General features: G+C 46.6%; 1 protein-coding gene across 1 annotated transcript; it reads right to left on the reverse strand.

Moving 5' to 3' along the window:
• Nucleotides 1–4,381: 4,381 nt before the first annotated feature.
• Nucleotides 4,382–16,853, reverse strand: KRT73 (keratin 73). Its single transcript, XM_003906430.3, has 9 exons — nt 14,827–16,853; nt 12,913–13,127; nt 12,024–12,084; nt 11,322–11,417; nt 10,426–10,590; nt 7,941–8,066; nt 7,353–7,573; nt 6,055–6,089; nt 4,382–5,260 (listed from the first exon to the last, which is right to left on the reverse strand). The coding sequence occupies exons 1-9, from the start codon at nt 15,271–15,273 to the stop codon at nt 5,004–5,006; spliced, it is 1,623 nt and encodes a 540-aa protein (XP_003906479.2). The 5' UTR covers nt 15,274–16,853; the 3' UTR covers nt 4,382–5,003.
• Between the last annotated feature and the right edge of the window lie 10,892 nt (nt 16,854–27,745).

Below are 27,745 nucleotides of genomic sequence, written 5' to 3' on the forward strand. Positions count from 1 at the left end.
CATGCAGATTTCAAAGGCCTCAGATGTGTGGGGATGTCAGCAGATCAAAGGGGGCTGAGGCCTGGGAGGTGGGGTTCTCATTGCCTCTGCCTCTGACAGCGGCTTACGGTGTCACCTCAGGCCTTGGTGACCACCTCTGTCATTAGTTCTTGGGTTAAAGCAACCCCTAGATTAGTAAACTAGACAAGGAACATTGCCCTTTGAAATCTAGATCTTTACTACAAAAGATGGATGAAATCACACTAGGCCGAGAATTGAAAATGCATTGCTGGTTAAACTGGGTCTCCTTTGCCCTGCAACACTAGTTCCTGGAAAGTTAATCGGTATCATGGGAAAAAAGGTATGAGAATGGATTCTGTGCTGGGTTTAAAAAAAATTAAGCAGGCATCTTATTGCAGGATTTTCTAGGCCCATTAACATGCTTAGTGCTAGAGCAATTTTAGGGCAGTGAACTATTCTGTACAGTACTGTAATGATGGCTACATGTCATTATACATTTGTCCAAACCCACAGACTTCCCAGTGAACCCCAGTGTAAACCATGAACTTGAGGTGGTAATGCTGCATCAGTGTAAGTTCATCAGTTGTAGCAAATGTACCCCTATGGTGGGAGATGTTGATAAGGGAGGAGGCTATGCATGTGTGGGGGTAAGGGGTAAATGGGAAACCCAAGTACCTTCCACTCTATTTTGCTGTAAACCTAAAACTACTCTAATGAATAGTCTATTAAACAAATAAATGGGTGGATAGATGGATGGGTGTATAGATGGATGAATGGATAGACAGGTGGATGGTATTAAACAATAATAACAGAAAGATGCATGATACTTTCTGTTGTACCAAAGGGTAATACAAAACTTAATGTTTTTCACACCTGATAGCTGAGAGGTGAACTTGTGAATGGGGAAGTGTCAGTGGGTTTTGTTCTATTTTTTAATATTTCTGAATGCTCCAATATGAGCATATAATGCTTTTATAAATAAGTTATATTTTTCCAAAAATTAAAAAAAAAACTAAAGATGAAAGGGGAGGGAAGTTGATTCTAGAATCAGAAATAAAGTACTGTTCTTGTCACAAACAAAAAATCCCCACAAAGCTCAGTGTTTTCCAAACCATTTTTTAGGCCATTGAGCCCTCTCTTTGGCCAAATACTTTATGGGGGCCAGAGTTTCAAGGAATATACTTTAAGAAACACTGAACAAGATATCTCTACTTCACCATTAAATTGACTTAAATTTCCCAAATCTGAAGAGACTTACAATATCTCCCTAAAAACATGAAGGAGGCCTAAATATAATATGCAAGCTTATCTAGTTTATGGCGATATGGCCAGGGGTGTACTGTCCAAACCAAAGGGAGATTGTTTGTGTGGACTGCAGAGATCATGGCCAGCATCATCCCTGCACTGGCCAAGGGAGAGAGAATTCTCAGCCTGGTAATCAGCCTTGGGTATCTAGACTGAGCAAGGTGAGCCACAGACTGCCAGAGCTCACCAAATAACCTTGCTCTCCTCTCATTTCCCAGCCTCCTTTGCAATTCTGTTGGGGTTTGGGGTCATGTGACTAGCACTGGCCAATGAAACATGAGTGGCATTGAAGTGTGTCATTTCTGGGGTGGGGCAGTAAGCAGCTCATGTGCCTCCTCCCTCTCTTTTCCCCTGTCTGGTGACCTTGGAGTTCATGTGTCCCATGTGTCAGGACTGCAAGGCAGAAGAGCTGGGTCCTTGAGACACCCAATGGGAGAACCACACAGGGCAGCTGCCCTAACCTGCCTTGGACAGTGAGTGAGAACTAAATCTTTGCTGTGTTAAGTTAAGCTGCTCAGATGTCAGGGTTTGTCTCTTGAGGCTGTCAGCATTCATTACATGAACCCAAGCATAAAAGTTAGATGGCAGAAATCTCACGTAATAGCCAATGCTCTATATCCTAAGTTCATGTTCTCAAAAAATTTTCTGATCACTATCAGACATTCTCTACTTCCCTTCTCACTTCAGTTTCCTGAAAGAATATTCTACACCTAAAAACAATAAGGGCAGCCATTTATGGAGCACTTACTATGTGCTAGAAGAACTAAATAATTCTCGTACATTATTTCATTAAATTTAATTCTCATGACAACTTTATGAGGTAACTCCAATTATTAACCCCTTTGTACGGATGAGAAAACTGAGGCTTATGGAGCAGAAGCATCTTGCCTAAGTTACACAATTAGTAAGTGGCAAAGTCCTTCTGACTCAGGGTCCATCTGACACCCAAGGTGTTAACTTCTCTCTCAAGCTCTACAGGATAAAATCCCCGCTCTTAGCATATGTGAAGGGGCCTCTCTTACACATCTGCTGCCTGCCTCCCCAACTCTGGATGCCACTGCTCCCTCCCTCTCCACCTACTAAGCCTCTCCATCCTTACACTTCACACTCCAGCAACAGTCACCTATTTGTGCCATGCTGCTGCCTCTGACTACAAAGCCCACTTCCTCCTCTTGTCCACCTAGTAAATTCCTATCCATCCTCTAAAACCTCTACACATATTGCCTCCCCTGTGAGCTTTCCCTGACCTCCCTGAAGTTCCTCTCTCTCCTCTGTGCTGCCTCTGTGTCTTCTATTGTTGCTAATACCTCACCATGTTACAGTTAGGTGTTTTATGGTTATGCCTCCATTAGGGGCATTGAGGAGATTTCTTCATCACTGTATCCCCAGCACTAGCACATGCCAGGCATATGATATATGCTTAATGAATATTTTTTGAGCTGACTTTCTTCACTGGCTCTAAGAGTATAGTCCTGAGACTAATTATTCTGCCTGCCGGTTCTCCTTAGGGAATTAAGCTTGTGCTGTAATTTATGAGACGGTCTCTTTAAAGTCTGAATTTTTGAATTGCTTTACCAGCAGCTGTTCACCTCTTTCAGCGAGCTAATTAAGTCAAACCAAAAATATGGAGGGCACGCTTTTGTTTCCACTAACATTTATTAAGCATCAATTTTGTGCCAGTAATCGCACAAGACATCCTCGTGTTGTCTCATTTTAGCTTAACAACAACTTAGAGACATTATTCTTCCTGTTTTATAGCTAACAAAATGAGGTTCAAGAAGAATGAGAGCTTCATTCATTATTGCCACTTAGTTGCAGAGTCTAAATCTGAATTAAAAGCTATTGATTTGAAGTCTAGGACCCTCCCAGGAACCACAGGGACCTGTTCAGATGCAATATGGGGGCCCCAACCTGAGTGTGTGCTAGCCTCTCACTCGCTTTTGCATCCTGTTGCATCCTGATCCAACATCATGGCCTTGGAATCTATGAGAAATCTCTGAGTATTTTCAAAACAAACGTTTCCCCCTGAATTCCTCCCTGGGCCTCACTTCACCTCTCCCATGCTCACAGTGGTTGAGCCCTCCTCTGTCCTGCTCCGTATCCTCCTAGAGCAGAGACCCAGCCACATCCAGGTGGAGTCCTGTCAACCTGGGATTGAGAGGCTTGTTACACTGGGCCCCACAGCTTTATGAAAAGAAAGCTGGGCGCGGTGGCTCAAGCCTGTAATCCCAGCACTTTGGGAGGCCAAGACGGGCGGATCACGAGGTCAGGAGATCGAGACCATCCTGGCTAACCCGGTGAAACCCCGTCTCTACTAAAAACAAATATAAAAAACTAGCTGGGCGAGGTGGCAGGCGCCTGTAGTCCCAGCTACTCGGGAGGCTGAGGCAGGAGCATGGCGTAAACCCGGGAGGCGGAGCTTGCAGTGAGCTGAGATCCAGCCACTGCACTCCAGCCTGGGTGACAGAGCAAGACTCCATCTCAAAAAAAAAAAAAAAAGAAAGAAAAGAAAGAAAGGAATCTGCAATTGTGTGTGTAACAGAGAGCCCCATTCTTAAACACATACATGTATGCACACACATATTCATACATACATAAACAAACTCATACATATACACATATACATAAACACCCATGCTCAACTCAGTGGGAACTTTACTAAGGGCCAAGAGAACATGTGTCATTACTTCAAAGAGGAGTCTCTACCTTTGGGCCTTTTCTTAGGGGACATGGAGCCATCATAATTTGACCCTAGGCTACCTAGAACTGGCCTTCTGCTGCCTCTTGACCAGTTTTAAATCTTGACACCAGGCAAGCGTGGGCTCCTTTTTCCTGCCAATAACCCGAATGTTCTTAAAGATCCCCCATTCACTGGAGAATTAGCCTGAGAAAAGCATGACTTAGAAGGTGATGGTGAGATCACCCAGGCTGAGTAGGGTGTCTTTCACTTAGATCAGAAGATACTTCCAGACTTCAGGTGCCCCAGTCTCCCATTCATTGACCACTCCACATGCAGAAGAGACATGGACTGAGATGAGGACTCCCTTAGGAGAGAGAAGCAGCCTGACCCCACGTTGGCTTTATAAGTTTATTGGTAAGACACAGGAGCAGGGAGGTGAAGCCTAAACAAGGAAGTACCCACAGATGAAGAGCACAAATCCCTTGGTTGATAGAATTAGCCTCAAGGGGTACTCCAGGCTATGTAATACGAATTGGCTATGCAAGATACAACCTCCCACCAGGCGTTTTGCCTGAGCCACTATTGCTCTAACACGAGAGAGTTCCTACAGGTCTCTCAGTAGATCCGAAACCTTGTGTACCCAGGGAGCACATGGCCAAATAGTTACCGAGACAGGGTATGAAAGAGCAGCACAGGCAGATTGGGGTTACCTTTGAGAGACAGCCTTCCTCTGCACAGGGACATGCAGGCAGAGAAAGGGCCAAGTCTTCATCCAGAAGGGGAGGCTGAGTTAAAATGCCTCTTTGGATGGAGGCAGAAAGATGGGCTCCAGCTCTCGAATCCTGATTCAACATTAACAAAGACTGAGGCAGAGAGGTCAAGGAGAAGGAGGAGAGATCCACAGCAAAGCAAAGTAAGAAGGAGATGAGGACAAATGAGACAGAGGAATTTCCTAGAGGAGTCCGGAGCAGTCTGCCAGGGCAAGGCAGACTACTGGGAAATGGGCTGCCTTTCACTTTTATCTCATGGTTTTCTTGGTGGGTGAGCTTAGAGCTAAGGTCTTTCCCTGGGAGTCCTTGAATTCACTTGCACTCCCCAGCCTGGTCCTGGCTTCCCCACGGGGGCTGCAGTTCCCACTGCCAGTGACACAGCCCCCAGGCAGCATGCTGTAGCCCCCGCTGACAGAGCTGGGCCAGTAGCCATAGGTGCCAGCATTGCTGAATCCAAAACCAGCCCCGGCGCCTGCTGTCCCGGCCATGGAGCTGTTGATGACCGCTGCAGAGGAGGGAGGGATGAATGATCAGTGTATATCTCAGGACAGAGGTAGCCCTAAGTCCCCCTCCAACCTCCCAGCCCCACTAGCTTAAATGTCTGCTTCTTAAGCAAACACTTCCCATCAACCATGAACTTGGGTTCATTTGAGCAACTCAAGCACGGGAAGAAGAACTCCAACCCTGCAAGACTCCCAAGTCAGGCACCTTGTCATTCTGTAAACAAACAGGAGTAGCAAGGGCTTCCCCCAAGGGACAGATGATGCTCGAGCATCAGATAGGCCAGCAGGTTCTTGCATTTAGCTTTACAATACCTTCTGAGTATTTTCCAAAAGAATTTCCTGATTGTTAAAATTAGGGTAGTTTCTGCTGGCCCCGCCATAAGAAGGAGACTGCCAAACACTGTGGAGCCAGCATTAAACTGACTTGCACAGTGGTCCACACACCGGTCTCCACTCCCAATAAGGAGGCACCACTCTGTGCTCAGTTTCCTTCATGCAGGAGAGCCGGCTGGGGGTGACAGGAGAGGGGAGGGGCTGAGAGTTTCACCGCAGCAGTGGGGAGACTGCTGTGAAAGAGGCCAGTGTGCAGTGTCAGAATGTGCTGGGCGCTGACTCCACCTGGAAGAAGCAGCTCTGAATGCGGAGGCCACAGGTCTCAGCAAGGAGGGTGAGCATGTGATAAAGTGGTCAACAGGCAGAGCCAAGCTGTTCTCCAGGGGGCTGGGTGGTGGACCTCCACCCACCTTGTGTTTGTTGATGGACTGAAAGTATTCCCTCAGAGTCATGAAATACTCACAAATGCTCACGGAGTTGGTGTATTCTCCAGACATCCTGCAAGAGAGAAAAGCACAGGAGAGTCTGAATCACGTGGACTCCCAGAGTGGCCCTCACTGCCTAAACACAGGCTGGGGATCCTCAGCCAGACCGGCTTAGCCTCCATGCACCCCACACTTGCCAGATGGCACTGGCTGTCCCTGAGTGTCTCTAAGCCCTCCCTCTCCTTCCTCAATCTATTCTTCCCACTGCAGAGATGTGGAACCTCCAACTTTGGAACCTCCAACAACATGACCACCCCCAAGGTCCCTCCTGCAGGGTTTCTCTTGAACCTATTTCTTTACTACTGTGAGCAGCTGCCTGAATAAATACATGTGTGGAAAGATCGGGATCAGGAGTTGTACTAACGAACTAACTGTATGATTTTGGGACCAGTGACTTCTCTCCAGGTCTCAGTTATAAAATGGTGCTAGGTTAAAACAGGGTTTTTTGAATGTTCATGCTTCGTGTGCCACCCTTCCGACTGTTGCTAGGACCATGTTTGACTTGCTCTGTTAGATATTTAGTATTTTTAATTGACTGCCTTTTCCACAAAAGTGCATTTCTTTTAAAAAGAAGTTTTATATCACCAGAGTAAATAGAAACCAGTGTTATTACCTAACCAAATATAAATATAATGAAAATAAAACAATTTAAAACTTTCGGGCTAGATAATGCTATTATCTTCCCAAAGATTCTGCACCTGGGATCTACTGTCTGTTTATCAATAGGCGATATTTGCAAGTGTCTGAGAGGTGTTTTTGTGTTTTGTTTGTCTGTTTGTTTTTGAAATGGAGTCTCATTCTGTCACCCAAGACGGAGTACAGTAGCGCAATCTCAGCTCACTGCAACCTCCGCCTCCTGGGTTCAAGCAATTCTCCTGCCTCAGCCTCCCAAGTAGCTAGGATTACAGGCTTGCACCACAAAATTTTTAGTAGAGACGAGGTTTCTCCAATGTTGGCCAGGCTGCTCTCGAACTCCTGACCTCAGGTGATCCACCTGCCTCGGCCTCCCAAAGCGCTGGGATTACAGGTGTGAGCCACTGCGCCTGGCCGTCTGAGAGGTGTTAAAAACACAACAGCACCCAGTTAAGACTTTCTTCAAAGAGTCAAAAGAGAACTGTAAAGGAAATTGCTGTCACATTATCTGGCTGGATGCTGTTTGAAACTATGCCTGTGGGTGAATTAAACACATCTCCAGCACCCCCACTCCCAAACACACTCTGGGAAACTTTGATTTGGAGACTTGCAAAGTTTCTTTCAGACCCTCGGTCCCACCCACCTGCACTCCTCGCCCTCCAGCAGCTTGCGGTAGGTGGCGATCTCGATATCCAGGGACAGCTTCACGCTCAAAAGCTCTTGGTACTCGCGCAGCATCCGTGCCAGCTCCTCCTTGGCTTGCTGCAGGGCGCCCTCCAGCTCATCCAGCTTGGCTCTGGCGTCCTTGAGGGCACAGTCCCCCCGCTGCTCGGTGTCAGCGATGGCCGTCTCCAGGTTGGCACACTGGGGTCAGGAGGTAGCATTTTCCCCTGAGTTCCTCCCTGGGCCTCACTTCACCTCTCCCATGCTCTCAGTGGTTGAGCCCTCCTCTGCCCTGCCCAATGTCCTAGAGCAGAGACCCAGCCACATCCAGGTGGAGTCCTGTCAACCCGGGACTGGGAGACTGGTTACGCTGGGCCCCATGGCTTTATGAAAAGAATCTGCAATTGTTCCTAACTTCAGATGGGAGCTAAGGGTGAGGGATGAGAGCAGGACCTCCATTTGAGGAAGGGATTCTGAGATGGAGGCTCAGGAGAAGGAGGGGGCAGGGGGTGCTAAGCAGTTCACCCCTCCCTTAGGAGTGAGTAAGGAACACTCCAGTCCCCTTCACCTGCTTCTTCACACTCTCAATCTCTGAGCGCAGCCTTTGGATGAGACGGGTCAGCTCTGAGATCTCATTTTTGGTGTGTTTCAGGTCATCCCCATGCTGGCCGGCTGCTAGCTGCAGCTCCTGGAACTGGAGGAAAAGGAACCAAAGCAAGGACACTGACTCAGGGCCTGCCTGGGCTCAGCCTGGTACAGAGACTATGCCTGCACTTGTAGAGCCTGGCAGAGGTGGGTCTAGGTCACCCGCCTCACCAGATCTATCAGCAACCTCCCATTAAAGCATTGGTCCATTGCATTTGCTTGCCTTAAGCACGGCTGATCTCATAGGTGGTTAGAATTGGCCATAAGGTCTGTTGAATGACCCAGACTCTCCACATGGCAACCTTATAACACACAACTCCAATTATGACATTCCTCTGCCTATCGTCCTTCAAAGTCAAGGTCAAATTCAAACTCTTACATGGCATCCAGGGGCTCATTTCTTTCTGCCCTCGCCTAACACCTATCTGACCCTTCAGCTGGGCCAAACAATCCCACAGTTCCCCCAGATGTCCCACGTGCTCTTGTGTCTCTGAGTCTTTGCCTAAGCCTCTCCTCCGACCTGAAAAACCCTCCCCCATCCATCCTCCTTTTTCCCTAGCTAGCTCCAACTTAGCCAGTGCAGTCACTTCCTCCATGAGGCCTTCCGTGACGTCCTCTTTGGGTGCAATTCTATTCCATTGCCCCTGGTACACCAGTCCATAGGTCTCCCCACAGTATACTGTATTGTGAACCCATTTCCATGCGTTCTCCATCAGACCCAGAATGAATGGATGACAGGGACTTTTCCTTTTAATTTTGAATTCCCAGTACCTAGCACAGTGCCTGGTTGGTGCTCAAAAAGAATCTGATGAATGAATGAGTGAGCCAATGAGCTCTCCATCTGTATTTTCTGTGACTCTCTCCCCTTGATACCTTAGCTGGGCCCCAGCCCACAGGCAGACTTGCTGGGCTGGGATGGTGGGAGGGATTAGCATGGAGGAGTATTTTGTGTGCATGATGAGGGTAGATTCAGCTATACCCCAAAACCACTAGCCATGAAATTTGGGTCATCTACTAATTTGGAATTACTTCTGCCTTTGATGTCATCTATTAAACAGTCACAGAGAGTACATCAGTTCTACTCAGAATGTGGCTCAAGCGGAACACAAAACTGGGACTGTTCAGCACTCTGGAGTGTTGTGTCTCTGTCCCTGGGTGCTCCACCACAGCATGGCCCAAGATTTAGGATTGTTCCTAAAGATGCCAAGTCATCCAGAAGGCAGAGAAGGCAGAGAAGGCAGAGGGGCTTCTCTCTTCACTCCTTTTGTTTTATCTTTGGTGGCAACCCTGAACAAGGAGCCTTCTCCCACTTCTCTGCAAGGCTGTGTGAGCAGGATGCCTCCCCGTACACTGGTTCTGACACCAAGCAGCTTCATTTTGAGATGAACAGCTAAGCATCTTCCTGCCACTTCTCTCTCAAGCCACACAAAGCCCTTAGAGTAAATGCTTCTTCCCCAGAGTCAACTTCTGATTTTCTGCCCAAATGCAGTGGAAGTTGAAGTCTGTCACCTAGATTCTGATTTAGCTGCGTTACTTGCCAGCTGTTGCCTTTGGTAAGTAGCTTGAACTCCCTGGGCCCTACCTTCTTTATCTTTAAAAGGGAATCATCAAAATAAGCCATCATAATACTGTTATGATTCTGGCCATTCTCTACCCTATCTTGCAACAGTAATGTGAAAGGCTTTGGGGACTGAGGAGTTGAGTTTGAACCTCCACCAAGAAGCCCTGGCCTATGTCTCCTAGACCTGGAAAGCCTCCCTCCTCCCCCACTGCAGGCTAGCAAGAAGGCAGGGAGAGGGATGAGATAAGGTCTCCCAAGAGTGGATTCCCTTGAGAAAGAGCCTGATAATGCAAGGAACAATTAGGAAGTTGCCATCTTGATCTGAGAAACCAAATTATCTAAAGAATCAGTTTCCACCTATCACCATTAGGGAAGTTAAGATCTGAAGGACTCAAACTTCTGCTTTATCCTTGGAGTTAGACTTGAATGAAAAGATAGAAATTACTTGATTCCAGATCACGCTGAAGAGACCCCCTCATTTATGATAATTAGCGGGGGCGTTGAGATGCCAACTACTCATGTTGCTTCTCCCCTCCAGACAGAACTCTCTGCCTCTAGGGAGTTGTTTCTGACCTGCCCCACCTGGTCCTAGTTCCTCAATCTGGACTCTGTTTGCACAACATTCACCTGCACTCAGCTGAGTGCATCCTCCAGGGGTGCTGTTGATCTAAGTGGGTCCCAAGGACAGAGCTGTGTCTTCTTCTCCCGTCTGGCTTCCCGCAGTGCCCAGGATGGTGCTGTGCTCCCAGCAAGCTATGGGTCACCACAGTGAGTCATGGGGCAGACAAGACAGAGTCTGGAGCGCAGGGCCCTGCACATGTCACTGTAGGGAGTTGTGTGGCCTCACCTTGGTCTGGTACAGGGCCTCGGCCTCGGCCTTGCTCTTCCGGGCGATCTCCTCGTACTGGGCACGGACCTCAGCAATGATGCTGTCCAGGTCCAGGTTCCTGTTGTTGTCCATGGACAGGATGATGGATGTGTCGCTGATGTGGGACTGGATCTGAGCGATCTCCTGCGGGGGAAACAAGGAAGCATGAAATGCCTTCTGTGACCAGAGAAAGGTACCAAGGTGATGGTCCTGTCCCAGAGGGATGGCCCTAGACCATCCCACACAGATGGAAGCTGCACCCCACAAAGCTTATAAGAACACAGATCACAGCCCAGAGGTTCCAATACCACATCTGAAAACTGCTGAATGGGTTTGAAGCAGCCCAGGAAGAAAACAGCCCGCACATCTGTCCCCTGAGACAGGACAGGAATGGGGAAGGTGGAAGACAACAACCTGGCTACCACACATGGGACACGAAGGAACACAGGAGCCCAGGAATGCTTGGCCAACAGGTTGAGGCTTGAAATCAGATGTGCATAGAGAAGGTAGAAGGGGTATGAGGACTTCCTACCTCTATCCCTGGGGATTCCTGCCCAAGACCCCAGGAAGCATCCCCAGTCACAGAGAGAAGAGAAGCAGGAATGAGAATATGCTTGGCTGAAGTTCAATTCCCACTGAACCCATTAAGGACTCTGGTTTCCTGAAGGAAGTGAAAGCAGGACATCCTCAGGGCAGTCAGGGATGGATGGGGCACCAGGATAGATGGCCACTCCCACCTTTGATCTACAAATTTCTCAGCACCCCAATGCTGGAGGTGCCCTGGACTGCTTAAGTTACTGATAAGTAAGAAACTGTTCATCACATATCTGTCCTTCCAGAAGACAGAACCAGAGGTGGAGCAGGGGGAGCCTTACCCCCTCATACAGGCACTTGAAGAACTTGATTTCTCCGTCCAGGGCATCCACCTTGGCCTGCAGCTCCACTTTGCTCATGTAGGCTGCATCCACGTCCTATGGAGAATCCAGACACGCCCGACCTCACCTTTCTTCAAGCCCAGACAGGTCTGTCCAGCAAACTGACACCCGCAGGCCCTGCCCTAGCTAGCTGCCCAGGAATGGACTTCAGATCCAAGGGGTAGAAACCTGCCTTCCAGCCACAACTCACTGTCAGACTCACTGTGAAATCTGGGGCAAGTTTCTTGGGCCTCTGGAACTCCTTCTGCCTCTATTTCTTAGAGAAGGGTGTGGGACTCTATACCCCACTCAGCCGGTCATTCAGCCAACAGAGGGAGCCAAGGGCAGCCACAGCGATTTGCCAGAAACCAGCAGAGTTGGAAGGCAAACCTGCAACCCCTCCCAAAGCTTGTCCTGTTCCCCAGCCAAAGTGGACATGAGTTGGCACTGACTATCCACATCTAGGTTCCTGTCCACAAAGTGCTATGTGCTAAACCAATACCCAGGTGTCCCAAGATGTCCCGAGCAGCAAGCCCTTCATGTCTTCCTTCAGCACTTCGGCTCCAGGCCCTTCTGCAGGGGCACTCAGACCTCAGTTGCTCCTCTCTCTTAGCCCAACACCCGCTGCTGGGGGACTGAAGGGAACCCATGGACCCTCCTCACCTTCTTAAGCACCACAAATTCATTCTCAGCAGTTGTGCGCTTGTTTATTTCTTCTTCATACCTGCAGGGAAAGCATCACAGTGAGCAGGGTGTGTGTCTGTGTGTGTGCATGCGTATACATTCTCATAGTGAAGTGGGAAAAGAGATGCCCATATTATATGCTTTTTAAGAGGTATTATTCTATACCCTTGCAAGTCCATCCCAACACACCAGGACTATTTGGCCAGAGTTGGAGGCTGGGTATGAAGTAACCTCCTCCTAAGCCTGGGTGGTTTGAGGTCTGATTTCTTCTGATGCCTGGGGAGTAAGTTCTCCCTCTTCCCACTCAATATCTGAATCACAGAAGCACACCAGCTACCCCTTTCAGCCGTGATTCTTGTGTCAATCCTCCTGCCTGACACCCTACCAACAGCTCCCCTCCATCCCTAGGCAGGGGTTCCAAGGAAGCCAGAACTATCCCCCAGGGGAAAAAGAAGGTGCATGGCCCAAGTGTCCAGGACCTAAAGGCAACGAGGGAGGAAGCCCAACAGGAACTCCAACTCCTTTCCCGCTGCAGAGAGCAGCAGCTGGGTCAGGGGTGGTTCTTTGGAACTCAGCGGCACATTGGTGAGCTTAGGAACCAAGAGGCTGTGGCACACACAACACAGGCACTCTTGAGTGGGGAGCAGGAAGGAGCATGCCAAGGAGGGGATCACCTGCCAGGACAGCCCTGACGCTGCCCAAGAGGCTGGTTGTCCACTGTCCAGTCTGCCTTGTTGCCCAAAGAAGGCTCTCATCTTGCCGGGACAGATGAACCCAGTACCTCCAAGGCCAGAAGCAAACATCCCAGTGCCTGCTGGGAAAGCCTCACCCTGGGAGGCAGGCCAGCCTAGAGCGGCATCCTGCTCACCTCTTCTTGTAGTCCTCTACCACTTCGCGCACGCTCCTCAGCTCTGAGTCCAGCCTCACCCTGTCCCCGCACAGCGTCTCCAGCTGTTTCCGCAGGTTGCTGATGTAGCCCTCTAGAATGGGCTCCAGGTTGTTCTTGCAGTTGTTCAGGTCCAGCTGCTGCAGCAGCTCCCACTTGGTCTCCAGCACCTGGTTCTGCTGCTCCAGGAACCGCACCTGGAACCCATGCCACACATACTTAAGCAATGCGGAGAGGGGATGTGAGATTTCCCTTCCTGGACAGGAACTGTGTTCTCTTATGCTACACTAGCTTTAAAAATGAGCCTCAGTCCTTAAAAATTACCACCCATGCCACTCACACCCCCAATCCTTACCTAGGGTCCTTTATCTGACTGAAGTTCTCACTCTGAGGCAGCCCCTAACGTCAGGAGGGGCACCAACATCTTCATTTCCCTCTCGAACTATCAAGATCTAGATCTCCTGTCTCTTTTGCACTTATCCAAACCTGCCTGGACTGATGTCCATGTTCAGCCCAGGCCATCTCTCCAAGGCAGCTCCTTAGACACAAGCTGGCCTGTGTTAGCCTTCACACTGTCGGGCCTTCTGCTTAGGGTCTGGTGGCCTGGCCCATGCTCTGCCTATTCTCTCCCTCCTTGTGCGTGGGCTCTCCCAGCCCAATCAGAGGCAGATGCTCAGCTTATCTGGGGTCTCCAGCCCTCCTAAGTTGCTTTCATGTCTGCATCTCTATTATCTCAATCACAGCATTGCCCCAGCAGCAGAACAAGCATTCTGAAGTTGCAACCTACATATATATCACTCCCCTGCTTAAAACCCTCGGGTGGTTCCACATCACCCTCAGGGTCAAGTCCATATTCCTTATCACGCTCTTCATAATATGGTCAGCCCTCCTGGCTTCCTTCTTTACTCACACAATGATCTCGTAAACCCAAGGTCTCCTGTTCCCTAGACAAGTTCTACCATACTGCACGTGCTGTCTCCCTAGATTGCCTTTTCCCCACCTCTGTCTGACAACTCCTACTCATGCCTCACCACCCTACCTCACTATCACTCTGGGTGAGCTTCCTCTGCTCCCCTAAGTTTAGGAAGTCTCTGTTTCCCAAGACCTTCCTACCACTTTGTTCCTCGGTGATTCTCAAACCTGAGTGCATCAGCATCACCTGGAGGGCTTGTTAAAATGCAGGGTGCTGGGCCCTACTGCAGAGGCTCTGATTCAGTTGCTCTGGGATGAAGCCTGAGAATGTGCATTCTAACAAGCGTCCAGGTGATGTTGATGCTGCTGGTTCCAGGGCCACTTTTGAGAACGACTGCTCTAGGGCACCATGACCTCCAGCTGCCTTGCCTCATAGGCTACGTGTGTTACAGACTGAGTCTGAGCTGTCAGAAGACACAGGAGGAAAAGCTGGGTAGCATGGCAGTCTAGATGCCCCAGGTTGTCAAGGGCATCTCCTTCACCTGGCTTCTAAGTCTCAAAGGCTGTCACTCTCCTACTTCTCAACTCAGAGACCACTCTCTCTGCCTCCTGGACACCTTCCCGGGCTAGGCTGCTGGCTCTTCTCACCCCTCTGACCCTGGTCCCTTGCCTCTGATGTCCAGGCTTTGTCCAGTTCCTCCCTGGGCTGTCTGCATCCTGGGGAGGTGTCCTGCCTTCCTCTGCTTCAGACAGGGAGCGCCCCAAGGAAAATGAAGGTGGGGGAAGGAAGGGGCTCTATGACATGAGCAAGCCTTATGGGCCCAGCACCTGGGGGGCTTTGAAGTTATTTACCTGGTGTCTGATTTTGCTAGGAGAAATGATTTCTTGCTCTCAGGCAAATTGAACCCACAAATTAGGGGAGTGGCTCCCTCCTCAGTTCTTAAAATGGGGAGCCCAAGATCAGCTTTCTCCAGGAAGACCCACCTTGTCAATGAAGGAGGCAAACTTGTTGTTCAGCACCTTGATCTGCTCCCGCTCCTGGGCACGCACTTTCTGGATTTCAGGGTCCAGCTCCACGTTGAGGGGTGCCAGGAGGCTCTTGTTGATGGTGACCTGATGGATACCCCCGGGTGGGCACACGGATGGACTCACGGACCCCAAGGCCACACTGCCAAACATGCTGCCGGCAAAGCCACTGGCCCGGCCCCGGCCAAATCCATAGCCTCCTGCCCACCCACTGCCACTGGCCACATTGAAAGAGATGCTCCGGGCACCCCCCAGGCTGTAAAGGCTCCGACTGCTGAAGCCCCCACTGAGCCCTTTGCCCCCTGCTTGGTAGGAGGATGAGCTGCCCCCTGAGAGCACAGCTGAGCAGCCACTGAAGCCCCCCTTGGCAGCAGCTCCCGACTTGTAGGTGAATTGGCGGCTCATGGTAGGAGGCCAGAAAGTGGGGATAAGATGCCAACTCTTAGCTGAGATGCAGTTCACCAGCCTGTGATCCTGGGTTCCCACTTTATAGGACTCAGGAGGGAGCCACTGGCCTAATTTGTGGGTTCAGTTTGCCTGGGAGCAAGAAATCCTTTTCTCCCAGCAAAATCAGACATCAGGTAAATAACTTGAAAGCTCCCAAAGTGCTAGTCTTGCAAGTCTTGCTCATGTAATTTGAGTTTAACTAATGAACATGGGTAATTAGCATGGGCACATTATCCACAGAAAGATCTTGGGTGGGAGGTTTGTCGCAGTCTCAATTGCTGTTCCCCAGGGACTGGTGGGACTGGGTTTGTAGGGGTACAGAGGGGAGACCTTTAATTGACAGTGTCATCTGTGAGAAATCTCACAACCATGCCAGCATCAGATGGGCTGCTTCAGGTACCCTGGCTGAGCAGCTTTTATGTGGTTAGGAAGAGGCTCCTCCTGCCTGGCTTCCTGGGGTTCCTGGAGATAGGTTTCATGGCTGGCCAGGGCCATAGGAGAGGAGCACACTGGGAATCCAGGCCCAGCCTCTGTCTGCCAGCCCCCTGCTGTGCCCTCCCAGGCAGCTCTCCTGCTCCTCTGTGCCAGTCAGGCTGCCCTGCTCACCTTCCTTTGCACACACTGACTTCTTTGTCCCTTTACCATCCCACTACCCCGACTCTTGACCTTGAAATAATGGTCACTTGGCACCGTTCACGATGGCTGACACTGGTGCAGCACTTTACAGTATAAAAGAGCTCCTCACACAAGAAGCTCATTTAATCCACTTAGTCTGCCTGGAGGGGAATGGTGATGATCCATATTAACAATGGGGAAACCAAGGTTCACATAACTGAGGATATCATTCCTTTAGCAAACATTTAGTGAGTCCTTTCTTTGTGTGAATCCCAGAGAACGAAAATGCCCCAAAAAAGCACAGGCCCCAGCTTTGAGGACTCCTCTTGGCTGGTCTTCTGACTCCACATTCAGAGCTATGCCAGCCTTTTTCATTCATCCATCCATCCATCCATCCAACCAGCCAGCCAGCCATCTATGTGTTCACTCATTTATCCATTCATTTAACAGACTTCTATTGAGCGCTGACTCTCTCCCAGGTACTGTGCTAGGCTCTTGGGTCCCGAATTAAGAAGACCCAACCTAGCTCACAATTTTGGAGGTGGGGAGGTAGGGCAGACATTTGAATTTTATGGATCCTTGACATTGCCAAAGTATGTGACCCAAGAGTTTCCCAAATCCCAAATCCCAAATATATCCATAGTATAGAATTTGCTCCATAAAACACAAGTATTTCCCTAGCTGAGTACTTGAATGAACACTTGGCCCATCCTTCTTTTCTATTTCTGTACAGAGGTTATGATAGGCCCCTAAAACTGTTGTACTAAGCAATTGCCAAATTCAACCTCCCCTCTTTTTTATACAATACAGTTGTTTTCTAGTTAAGAATAATCATGGTGGGGCACGGTGGCTCAAGCCTGTAATCCCAGCACTTTGGGAGGCTGAGGAAGGCGGATCACGAGGTCGGGAGATCGAGACCATCGTGGCTAACACGATGAAACCCTGTCTCTACTAAAAAATACAAAAAACTAGCTGGGCGAGGTGGCGGGAGCCTGTAGTCCCAGCTACTTGGGAGGCTGAGGCAGGAGAATGGCGTAAACCTGGGAGGTGGAGCTTGCAGTGAGCTGAGATCTGGCCACTGCACTCCAGCCTGGGCGACTGAGCAAGACTCCATCTCAAAAAAAAAAAAGAATAATCATTTTCTTAGATGTCTTCAATTTCACTAAAGGCAATGCCACTTGGCAATCCTTTAATCTTTTTTAGCTACACAAAGTTTCTATTCTTTTTTTTTTCTCTTCCTTTGTAAGTTTCTTTGTAAGGCACAAAGAAGACCAACAAAACTGCATTGTGATGAGAATGCTGAGTATTCCAGCCAGAATCACTCCCTAATTGGCTCATTTCAGCACACCAGCACTGGGGTGGAGGTGATTCAGACCCACATCTCAGCAAAACTACAAACTGCTGCATGTCACAGGCCTTGATATCACCCCAGTGGCATTTATGCTGTGAATGCCAACTCTGCAGTGTGGCGTGGGTGTACTTACGAGCAAACAGCCCCTCTCCTTATGGTTTTCACTTCCCCTCCCCTCCCTGGCCTTCTCGTCTTGTGAACCTGCCACAGAGGCACCCCCAGAAAACTTCTCTGATGACTTTCCTAATCCAATCACACCTCTCTTCCCAGCCTCCCATGTATCGTTTGTCGTCCAAACAACAGCATCTATTATGTCAATTGTCTCTTCTAATTTGATGTCTGTACCTGTATTCAGGAGGTATGTCAATCTTTCCTGATGGCCAGAAATTTTCCTGAGGACAAGATCCAGGTCCTATCCTCCCTTTGGTCCTCTCTACTCACTTCCCAGAACTCCAGTGGTGAAGGACTCTCAGGCAGTCATGGACTAGGCTAAAAAACTCTTAGGTGCCCTTTGAAATCATTCTCCCTAAGAACAGTATCCCTAGCACTTGTCATTAAAACTCCTCTAAATTGGTTTTCACATAGTGAGCTCCTTATATTTCACATCGTGCTATTGCCCTCACCAGGGGAAACTCAATGCCAGATGAACCCACTTACCAAGTCAGCCCCACTTCCCACAGTGGAGCTGTCCTGCCACTAGCCTCTGCCCAGACTCTAGGGCAAGAGTTTCTGATGGTTTCAGAAAAGAGAGATAAAGACAGAGAGAGAGGCAGGAAATCAACTTCCTGTCACCCCCAGGGGCAATCAAATAAATATTGTGAAATCAGTATTCCACATGTAGATATTCCACATCTGGAAAGATGAAGTAGATACACCTTTCCCTTCTTCACAAACATAAGAAGACTCTGAAGGGTAGAGAAGAAGGCACACCAACAGGGACCTCAGGACCCAATGAAAGACATGATGAAGATTTCTCTAGGGTTTCTATTTGTCTCCTATATTCCAGACTTGGAGCAGAAAAAGGCAGGAATCTGGAAAGGCTCAGATTTTTAAAGACTGAACAAAAGCCTCATCTCTGTAGCCACATCATCGGGAAAGGGGCAGCCTAGCAAGACAGAAAACTTACAGAGAATAATCACTGTATTTCATCCCAACACACAGAAAAAACTATGGTTTCACCCACACCCACATCAGCAAAAGCTGAGTGGGAGGCCTAGACCTTCACACTCACCAGGCTATAATGAGGTGCCCTAACTGCCCCCTCCCCCAGCAGTTAGGTGGAATCAGGGAAGTCCAAGAAAGAAGCTGGGATTTCATCCCCACCAGGAGATAACAAGTGCCTGACCCACTTGGTGCCAATGGAGACCATGTGGGGAGCCCAGACTTCCACCCTTACCTGGCAACAACAAGGTAGCATCCACACCCTTTCCCCTGCAAGGGCAATGTCAGAAGAAGGCAGCCAAAGCAGAAGATTTCAACAATATCCAGAATCTCATAGTAATACCAAAACGTCCAAATTTTTATTTTAAAAATCACTCATTGTGCCAAGAACAAGGAAGTTCTCAAAGTGAATGAAAAAAAAGACAATCGATAGATACCAATACCTAGATGACAAAGTTGTTAAAATTATCTGACAAAGATTTCAAAGCAGCAGCAATAAACATGCTTAAATGAACAACTAAGAACATGCTAAATAGATGAAAAATTAGACAGTTTCAACAAAGAAATTAAAAAACCAGAAGAACTAAATGGAAGTTTTATTTATTTATTTATTTATTCATTTATTTATTTATTTAATAACCAAGCCCAACTTGCTTGTTTTATTGGAGAAGAGGATATGGAATAAACAGCTGGGACCTGAGTCTGGGAAGAACCCCGTCCCCTCCCCATACATGCCCACTGCTCCAAATTAAAAATAGCCAACTATGGGAGAGCAGCCAAGACAACAACTGGGGGCAGGGGAAGGAGACACAGAACTCAAGGGCAGTGGTGAAGAGACCATGCATGTGCTGGGAGGGCCCAGAGGGAGCAGCAACACGAACAGTGCAAGTACAAGTCTCTGTGTCTTCCCTGGGGTTATGTATGTATAATATGTAGAGATGAGGCCTTCTATCTCACTTGTCTCCCTTCTGCTCCGTGCTGCCTGCCATAGTCCCAGCTCCTCTTTCCACCTGACGGTGAAGGGAAGTGGGGGATAAATAAGTCATCACTGAATTGTGACCAGACCCACATCCATCAGCTTCTGGATCTTTAAATGGAAGTTTTAGAACTAAGAAATAGAATAACCAAAATAAAAAACTCAATGGATACACTTAACAGCAGAATAAAAGGCCAGAGGAAAAAATCAGTGAACTGAAAGAGAAGACAATAAAAATTACCCAATCTGAATAATAAAGGGAACTGAACAATAGACTGAAAAAGAATAAAATGAACCAAGTCTCAGGATCAGGGAGACTCTAACAAAAGATCTAATAGTCAAGTCACTGGGGTTCAGAAGGAAAGGAAAACAAGGATTGCTGAAAAAGAACTCAAAGAAATAAAGAATAAAAATTCCCCAAATTTGGCAAAAGACATAAACTCACAGATTCAGGAAGCTGAGCAAACCCTAAATAGAACAAACCTAGCGAAATTCATACCCAGACATATTAGAGTCAGAATTCTGAAAACTACAAAGAAAAACCTGAAAGCAGCTAAAGAGAAGCAATGCTTTAGCTTTAGGGAAAAAACAATTTGAAGGACAGAAGATTTCTCATCAGAAACTATGGAGGCTAGCAGGGAGTGGCATAGTTTTCAAGTGCTGAAAGCAAAGAACTGTTGATGCAGAATTCAATGCCCAGTAAAAATATCCTTCAGTAATGAAGAGAAAATGAAAACATTCTCAGATGAAGAAAAACTAAGAATGTGTTTCCAGCAGGCCTACCCTAAAAGAATGGCTAAAGTAAGTTCTCTAAACAGAAAGAAACTGATAAAAGAAGACAACTTGAAACATTAGGAAGGAGGAAAAAAATGATAATTTTTTTTAAATGAGTTAATACAATAGACTTTCCTTCTCTTGAATTTCCTATAAATTATGTTCAATGGTTGAGGCAAAAATTCTAACACTGTCTGATATGATTCTAAATGTATTTAGATGAAATATTTAAGAAATTATATTATAAATGAGAGAGAGTAAAGGAATATAAAGAGGTAAGGATTCTTCAACTGATAAAATAATGATAGCAATAGACTGTGATAAGTTATGTATATATAATAAAATACTCAGCAGCACTAAAAATGCTATACAAGAACATTTACTAAAAGACACAATACACAAATCAAAATGGATTCTTAACAATGTTCAAGTAACCAACAGGACAGTAAGAGAAAAACATAAATGGAAAAAAGAGAACAATTAGAAAACAAAAATTTAAATGGCAGCTTAAGCCCTAATATATCAATAATTATGTTAAATACAAATGGTCTAAATATACCAATTAAAAGGCAGAGACTGACAGAGTATATTTTGAAACATGAACCAACTATACGCTATCTACAAAAACTCATCTCAAATATAAGTGGCTAGATTAACACCAGATAAAGTATACTTCAAAGCAAAAAAAAAAATATGAGACAGAGAGAGACATTGTATAATTTAAAAAGACCAATTCACCAAGAAGAAACAGTGCTTTAGTAAGAAGACATTCCTAATGTTTATGCACCAAACAAAAGAATTGCAAAGTATGTGAATGAAAGACTGATGGAACTAAAATATTAGATAGACAAATCCACAATTATAGTTAGGGACTCCAATATTCCTTTCTCACAGTCAATAGAACAATTAGCAAGAATATTATCAAGGATATGAAAGAACTCAACAGTACTATCAACCAACAGGATCTAATTGATATTTGTAAGACATTCTGCCTAACAAAAGCAGAATAAATATTCTGTTCAAGTGCCCACAGGACATATACCAAAATAGGTCATATTCTGGAATATAAAATAAACCTCAACAAGTTGTAAATAACTTAAACCATGCAGAATATGTTCTCTAACTAAAATAAATAAACTGAACATAAACAAAGGAAAGATAACAGGATCTATCCAAACACTTATTAACTAAACAATATACATCTAAATAATTCATGGGTTGAAGAGGAAATCTCAAAAGAAAATTTTTAAAGCACATTATTTGCAAATACACTCACATTTGGAGGTACTGGGAGTTAGGACTTTAACATATCTTTTTTTGGAGAATGCAATTCAACCCATAACAGAGACAAAAAGCACAAGCAACAACAAAACAAAACAAAAAAAAGATAAATTGGACCTCAACTAGTTTCTGACACAGAGTCAAAAATAATTCAGTGGAAGAAAGTTAGCCTTTTCAACAAATGGTGCTGAAGTGATTGTACATACATAGGCCAAAAAAAAAAAAATCTTGATCTAAGTCTCATATTTTGCACAAAAATTAACTCAAAATAGATCACAGACTTAATTGACTATAAAATGTAAAACTATAAAACTTTTAGGAAAACAATAGGGGAAATCTTCAAGATAAAGGGTAGGTAAAGAGGTCTTAGATTTGACATCAAAAGCATAATCCATATAAGGAGAAATCTACTGGACTTCATCAAAATTAAAAACTTTGTACTGCAAAAGACCTTGTTAAGGAGGATGAGAAGACAAGCAACAGACTGGGAAAAATTATTTGCAGACCACATATTCAGCATAGGACTAGGATCTAGAATACATAATGGACTCTCAGAACTCAACAACAAAAGAACAACAATTGCATTAGAAAATGGGCAAAAACATGACAAGACTTTCACTGAATAGGACATACCGATGGCAAATAAGCACACAAAATGAAATTCAACATTAGGGAAATACAAATTTAAGCCACAAGGAGATATTACTCAACACCAATCAGAATGGCTTCAAGAAAACTTAGTGGCAACACTAAATGCTGGCAAGGACCCACAGAAACTAGAGCATTCATATATTGCTAATGGGAATGTAAAATGGCACAGCCACTCTGGAAAACAGTTTGACAGTTTTTAAAGAACCAAACAAGCAACTCCCATACATCCCAGCAATTATAAACCTGATCATTTATCCCATGAGAAATGAAATATCATGTTCACACAAAAACCTGTATGCAAACATTTATAGCAGCTTTATTTGTAATAGCCAAAAAATGCAAATGATCCAGGTGCCCTTCAATGGGTGGCAAACCGTGATACATTCATGTCATGGAGTACTACTCAACAATGAAAAGGAATTAACTATCAGTATATGCAATGACCCATGTGAATCTCTAGCGAATTATACTGAGTTAAAAAAAAAAAAAAATCCTCAAGGACTGTATGATTTGTACATTGTATGATTCCATTTATGTAATACTCTTGAAAAGATTCCATTTATATAACATTCCTGAAATACAGAAATGGGGAACAGATTAGTAATTGCTTGGGGGTTGAACAGAGTGTTACAGGAAAGAAGTGGATGTGTCCAAATGAGGACAACGTGAGGGAAATTTGTGATGATGGAAATGTTCTATATCTTAATTATAGATATAGAATTATTACGTTCTCAACACTAATACAAAAGGGTGACCAAGACCTCTGGCTATTGGGAAGCAGGTAAGTGAAGGTGCAGAGTATAGTGAGACAGATGCTATCTTGGGAAGAGTATCTCAGGAACAAGGGACTCAGATTAGGAGGATAAGGGAGACTTCCTTAATGAAGATCCCTCAAAGCTGAAACCTGAAACCTGAAAGATGAAGAGTTAGCCAAGGGGAAGGGAGTGTTTAAGTAGAGGTGCTCTATATCTTAATTATAGATATAGATATATGTTACCATCTTGCAACATTTACTGAGCACATTAGTGAATTAAGCATGTATATGACAGGTACTGTTCTGAGCACACTAATCTTCAAAATAACTCCATCAAGAAGGTTCCATTAACATACATTTTATAGATAAGAAAACTGAAGCACAGAAGGTTAAGTTACTTGCACAAGGTCACATAGCTAGAACCAGGACTGGAAGCCAGGCAGCCCACTGCAGAGTCCATCCTTTTAACCACTACTGCCTGAAATCTTTCTAAAAAAAAATCAGCCCTTTCTCTGACGCTGAGATTCTTATTTAAAAGGTCTGGGTCAGGTCTTGAGTTTGGAGAGTTTTTAAACTTCCTCATATTGTTTTCTTCAGAGCCTGAACCCACTCTCAAGAGTTCTGCCTTTTAACAGCACAGTCATGAGCAAGATACCACAACACGTATCCCTCTGACCAGAGTTTAGTTTCATGGCCACAGTTATTTTCAAGGGAGGCTGGGAAATGTCATCTTTGGGTGGCTGGCCATGTGCTCATCTAAATTTCTAATTCTGTGAAAGAAAAGGAGAAAGGATACGGGGGGCCACCCAGCAGGCTCAGCTATGCCCTGCCTGCTAGGTGAGCAAGCATTCTTGCCATTGTGTCTAACAGTCCACTGCTCAAAGCTGCAGCATGGAGTCCAAATCTGGGAAGGCAACGCAGCCATAGAATGACTAACCTTTTCCATTTGCCTGGGCTTATTGGGTTCTCAGGATGTGGGACTTTCAGTTTCAAAACCAGGAAAGTTCCAGGCAAACAGGAACAAGGTGGCCACTCTACCTTGGCCACCTCTAAGCAGAAGTGCTCTCTCGTCCTGATCTTGCCCCGCCCACTTGTCCTGCCACATCTCTCTCCAAGCTCCACCAGACTGCATTTTCTCATGCTCTTGTCAACCTCCTTTTCTTTCATTTGACCAATTCAACCATTTATGGTGCACCTACTTATGTGCCCAGCACTGCTCTGGTCACAGTAGATACAGCACCTCTACTTAAACACTCCCTTCCCCTTGGCTAACTCTTCATCTTTCAGGTTTCAGGTTTCAGCTTTGAGGGATCTTCATTAAGGAAGTCTCCCTTATCCTCCTAATCTGAGTCCCTTGTTCCTGAGATACTCTTCCCAAGATAGCATCTGTCTCACTATACTCTGCACCTTCACTTACCTGCTTCCCAGTAGCCAGAGGTCTTGGTCACCCTTTTGTGTTAGTGTTGAGAACAGAATCTGGCACATAAATGGTTGTTGAATGAATGCATGCTGCCTCTTCAGAAGTGTAGGAGTGGCTCAAAGGCAGGACCTGTGCCCCATTATCCCTGACTATCTTCCTCCCCTTGCTGCTGAAAACAGAGCTCACAGCAGGGAACTTTTGATAACACCTGCCTTCCAATACAACACCTCTGGACTCCGAGTGCAGTGCTGGATTGGAAACTGCCTTCTGAGCAAAGCAAGAGACAAAACAGGAAAGCTGCCCTTGTGACCCAAGCCCCCAGGCTGCTTTTCCCACTCCACACCTTCTGGCCATTTAGTTGCCTGATAATAATCCTCCTAACAATAATGATAGCAACACTATTACCCCGCAATTAGCCAATAATAACACCAGCTTGGCTGCCAAACAAGGCTCAAGGCCTAAAGTTATTGCTGTGAAAAATGGAAGCTGAGTTTTCCTAACAAAGAGAGGAAACAAGGGTCCTTTGTGCCCACCTTCCAAAGCTGAACAGGAACAGCACCCCTTCCAGTGTTCCCTCCTGTCAGCACAGACAGCCAAGCAAGGACAGAACAGAGTGAACATATGTGTGTTTATGTGTGTGTGTGTGTGTATGTACACATGCACATGTGGGCCTTGCAGCATGGCAATCTGGGGGTAGTGAACAATACTCAGTGACAATCTTATTAGTGAATATTTTTAAAGTTTCCAAACAGAATCAATTCCCCATGAAATTGAATGGAAAGCTGTGGGAGAGAGGGTAAGGTGACAGTGGGCAACCCTTTACAACAAAACAGAGGATGCAAGATCTCCTTCATAAACTGCAGGGTTCCAGGGCTCTAGTCACACCCCTTACAGCCCAACAGGTCACAGTGGACATTATTTCAAACTAGACTGTGCCTGAAGCATGGCCCTTGTGAAGGATTTGCTTCTGCTGTGTTTTTATCCTCATTCTGGCAGAGGGGAGACACTTGAACCCAGCCCACTCTCAGGCTGCTCTCTAGGTGGATACCACCTGACTTTCTCAGGGAATGGGGCGGGGTCAGGTTGACACACTTTCACCCTCCCAGTCCCCATAGATCTTCTGCTCTCCTCCTCCCTTTGGTGGCCACTCAGGGTCTATGAATCCATGGAAGGCAGAGAGTCCCTCTGTCTCAGAATCAGTCATAGGAGGCCTTGTAAAATGAAATAAAAACAACTTCTTGCTAAACATGGTTGCAGATTATCAGTACCATGGCTGACATCCACTAAGGTGGATAACTGAGAATTGAGAGTATCATGTTTCAAGGTGTTTATGCATGCCCTTACTTCAGGACCAGAGACAGGAGAAGAGCTCTTGCTTCTGCATCACAGAACAAGACAGTGCGGGCTAAGAGCACTATGAGGCTGCAGGGAGAGGCAAAGGAGAAGGTGACTGACACCCAAAGGCCCACTGAGAGGGGCTTTCCTGTGGGGCCTGGTGTTTGGATGCATGAGGGAGAAGAGAAAAAGCATTCGTTTTGACCCAAAAGCCCATCTCCAAATTGCCACAGAAGACAAAAAGGTAGGGGTGGAGCCAGAGCAGGTATGCACGCTCAGGCAGACAAATACCAAGACAGAGCAGGGCCAGAAGATTGGCCTTTGCCTCTCGGAGGGAGACCCACAGGTTTCTGTGCCCTGAGCTGGAGACCTGGACTCTCGTTAAACTGGACTCTTCATCTCCCAAGTAAGGACCAGCGTGTCCAAGATTCCTAGCTTGAGGTCTGGACCCTCAGAAGCTCCAGCTGTCCCCTGAGGACCTGGCAGCCCTAGACATGAACCCGGATGCTGCACCAGACCCTCAGGAGATGATGCCCCCTCTCAGGAAGGCTCTGTTCCCTGAGCAGAAGCCAGACACAGTGGCCCAAGAGCTGAGACAGTGCTTGACACCACAGCTGAGGGGAGACAGCTCCGTGCACCCCAACACCCTTTCTACATCCCTTAATATCCATCTCACACAGCATTGAGGGGCGCCTTCTTGAAGTGTCCCATGAAGGAACAGTGACCAGGGCTCCCACACCACCCAGTGTCTGGGCCATGCGTCCACCACAGGCAGAGAGGGCCCTGAAGGTAGGGTCTCCCCTTCTCCACCTGGAGGCAGCGTGAGCTTCTACATGCAAGAGGAACCCTGCAGCTCCTCTACTGTGGAGGAGGAACCTTCACAGGGCCACAGACAAACAGTGACTTGCTCAAGGCCATATAGCCAGTGTCTACAGAGCAAGCTCAGGGCCCCGGGGCCCCAGCTGCCTGGCCAAAGGCTCCTTCCTTTTACTCTCAGGAAAAGGGAAGAGTGGATCCTGACCACCCGGCAAATCCACCGCCATCTACATAGAGCAGCTCACGTTGTTGGTGACTTCTCTACATTGCCTGCTAACATGAAAACAGAATAATCAGTAGATCCTCTCATGGGTCTCAGAGGAGAACAACGTCAGAGGAAAGGATACCTCAAATCTGCTTCATAATTCATAATTCAATCTCACGCTGGGAATCACATCAACTCCTGCATAGAGTAACAAGAGCAGCCCTCCTCAATCTGTTCACCACAGGTAAATAACTGTGGCAAGTGCTTTACAAAGATAATCTCCTTTAATCCCCACAACAGCACTATGAGGCAGCCACTGTTATTGTCTGCATTTTTCTAGAAGTGAAAACTAAGGTTTAAAAGATTAAGAGCTTTGCCCAAATGATGCAACTAGTTAAGGAGTAGAAATAGGATTTGAACCAAGGCCAACTGATTCAAGAGCTCAATACAGAAATATTGAGTTGGGTCCATAAATGCTGAGGAGACATGAATTTGGGCCCCCGCTTGGAGATAGTGCACTGTAAGCAGGTTTCAGGGGAGGAGAGGAAGCAGGTAGAGTGCAGTCTTAACAGAGATGAGGTGAGAGCCTCACTAGCCCCACTAAAGGGAGTGAGAAAGAGGTCTTAGCGGGGGTCACAGAAAACCAGAAAGGGGAGAGTAAGACCAGGGCGAGAGGACAGGCCAAAGCCAAAGAGATTAGCTATGACAAAAGTGACAGGAGGAGGGCAGGTGCCCAGGCCGAGACCGAATATAATTGGACAATCTCCACTATTTTTTTTTCTCCTCCTTTTCGGGCAAGTCTGGGATTCTAGTGAAAGTTATCACCTTCTTAAACATTTCTGATAATTTTTCTTGAGTACCCTTTGCATATTTGACCCCAGATAAACTTCTGTCAAGGTCATGAACTTGAGAAAGTGTTCTTCTATCTCTTAGGAAATTTCCAGTCTAAATAGGCAAAGCTAGAGCCTGCTATAAGGAGTCTCTAAGCCCTCTCTCTGCTCCCAGCCTCCCTGTACGTCCTGGAACACTCTCCTGTGCATGCTCCTGCCCCAGCTGTTTCAGCAGGCTGCTGGCTTCATTTTCCTTAAGAC

The sequence above is a fragment of the Papio anubis genome, chromosome 9 (assembly GCF_008728515.1).
Source record: "Papio anubis isolate 15944 chromosome 9, Panubis1.0, whole genome shotgun sequence".
Taxonomy (NCBI): Eukaryota; Metazoa; Chordata; class Mammalia; order Primates; family Cercopithecidae; genus Papio; species Papio anubis.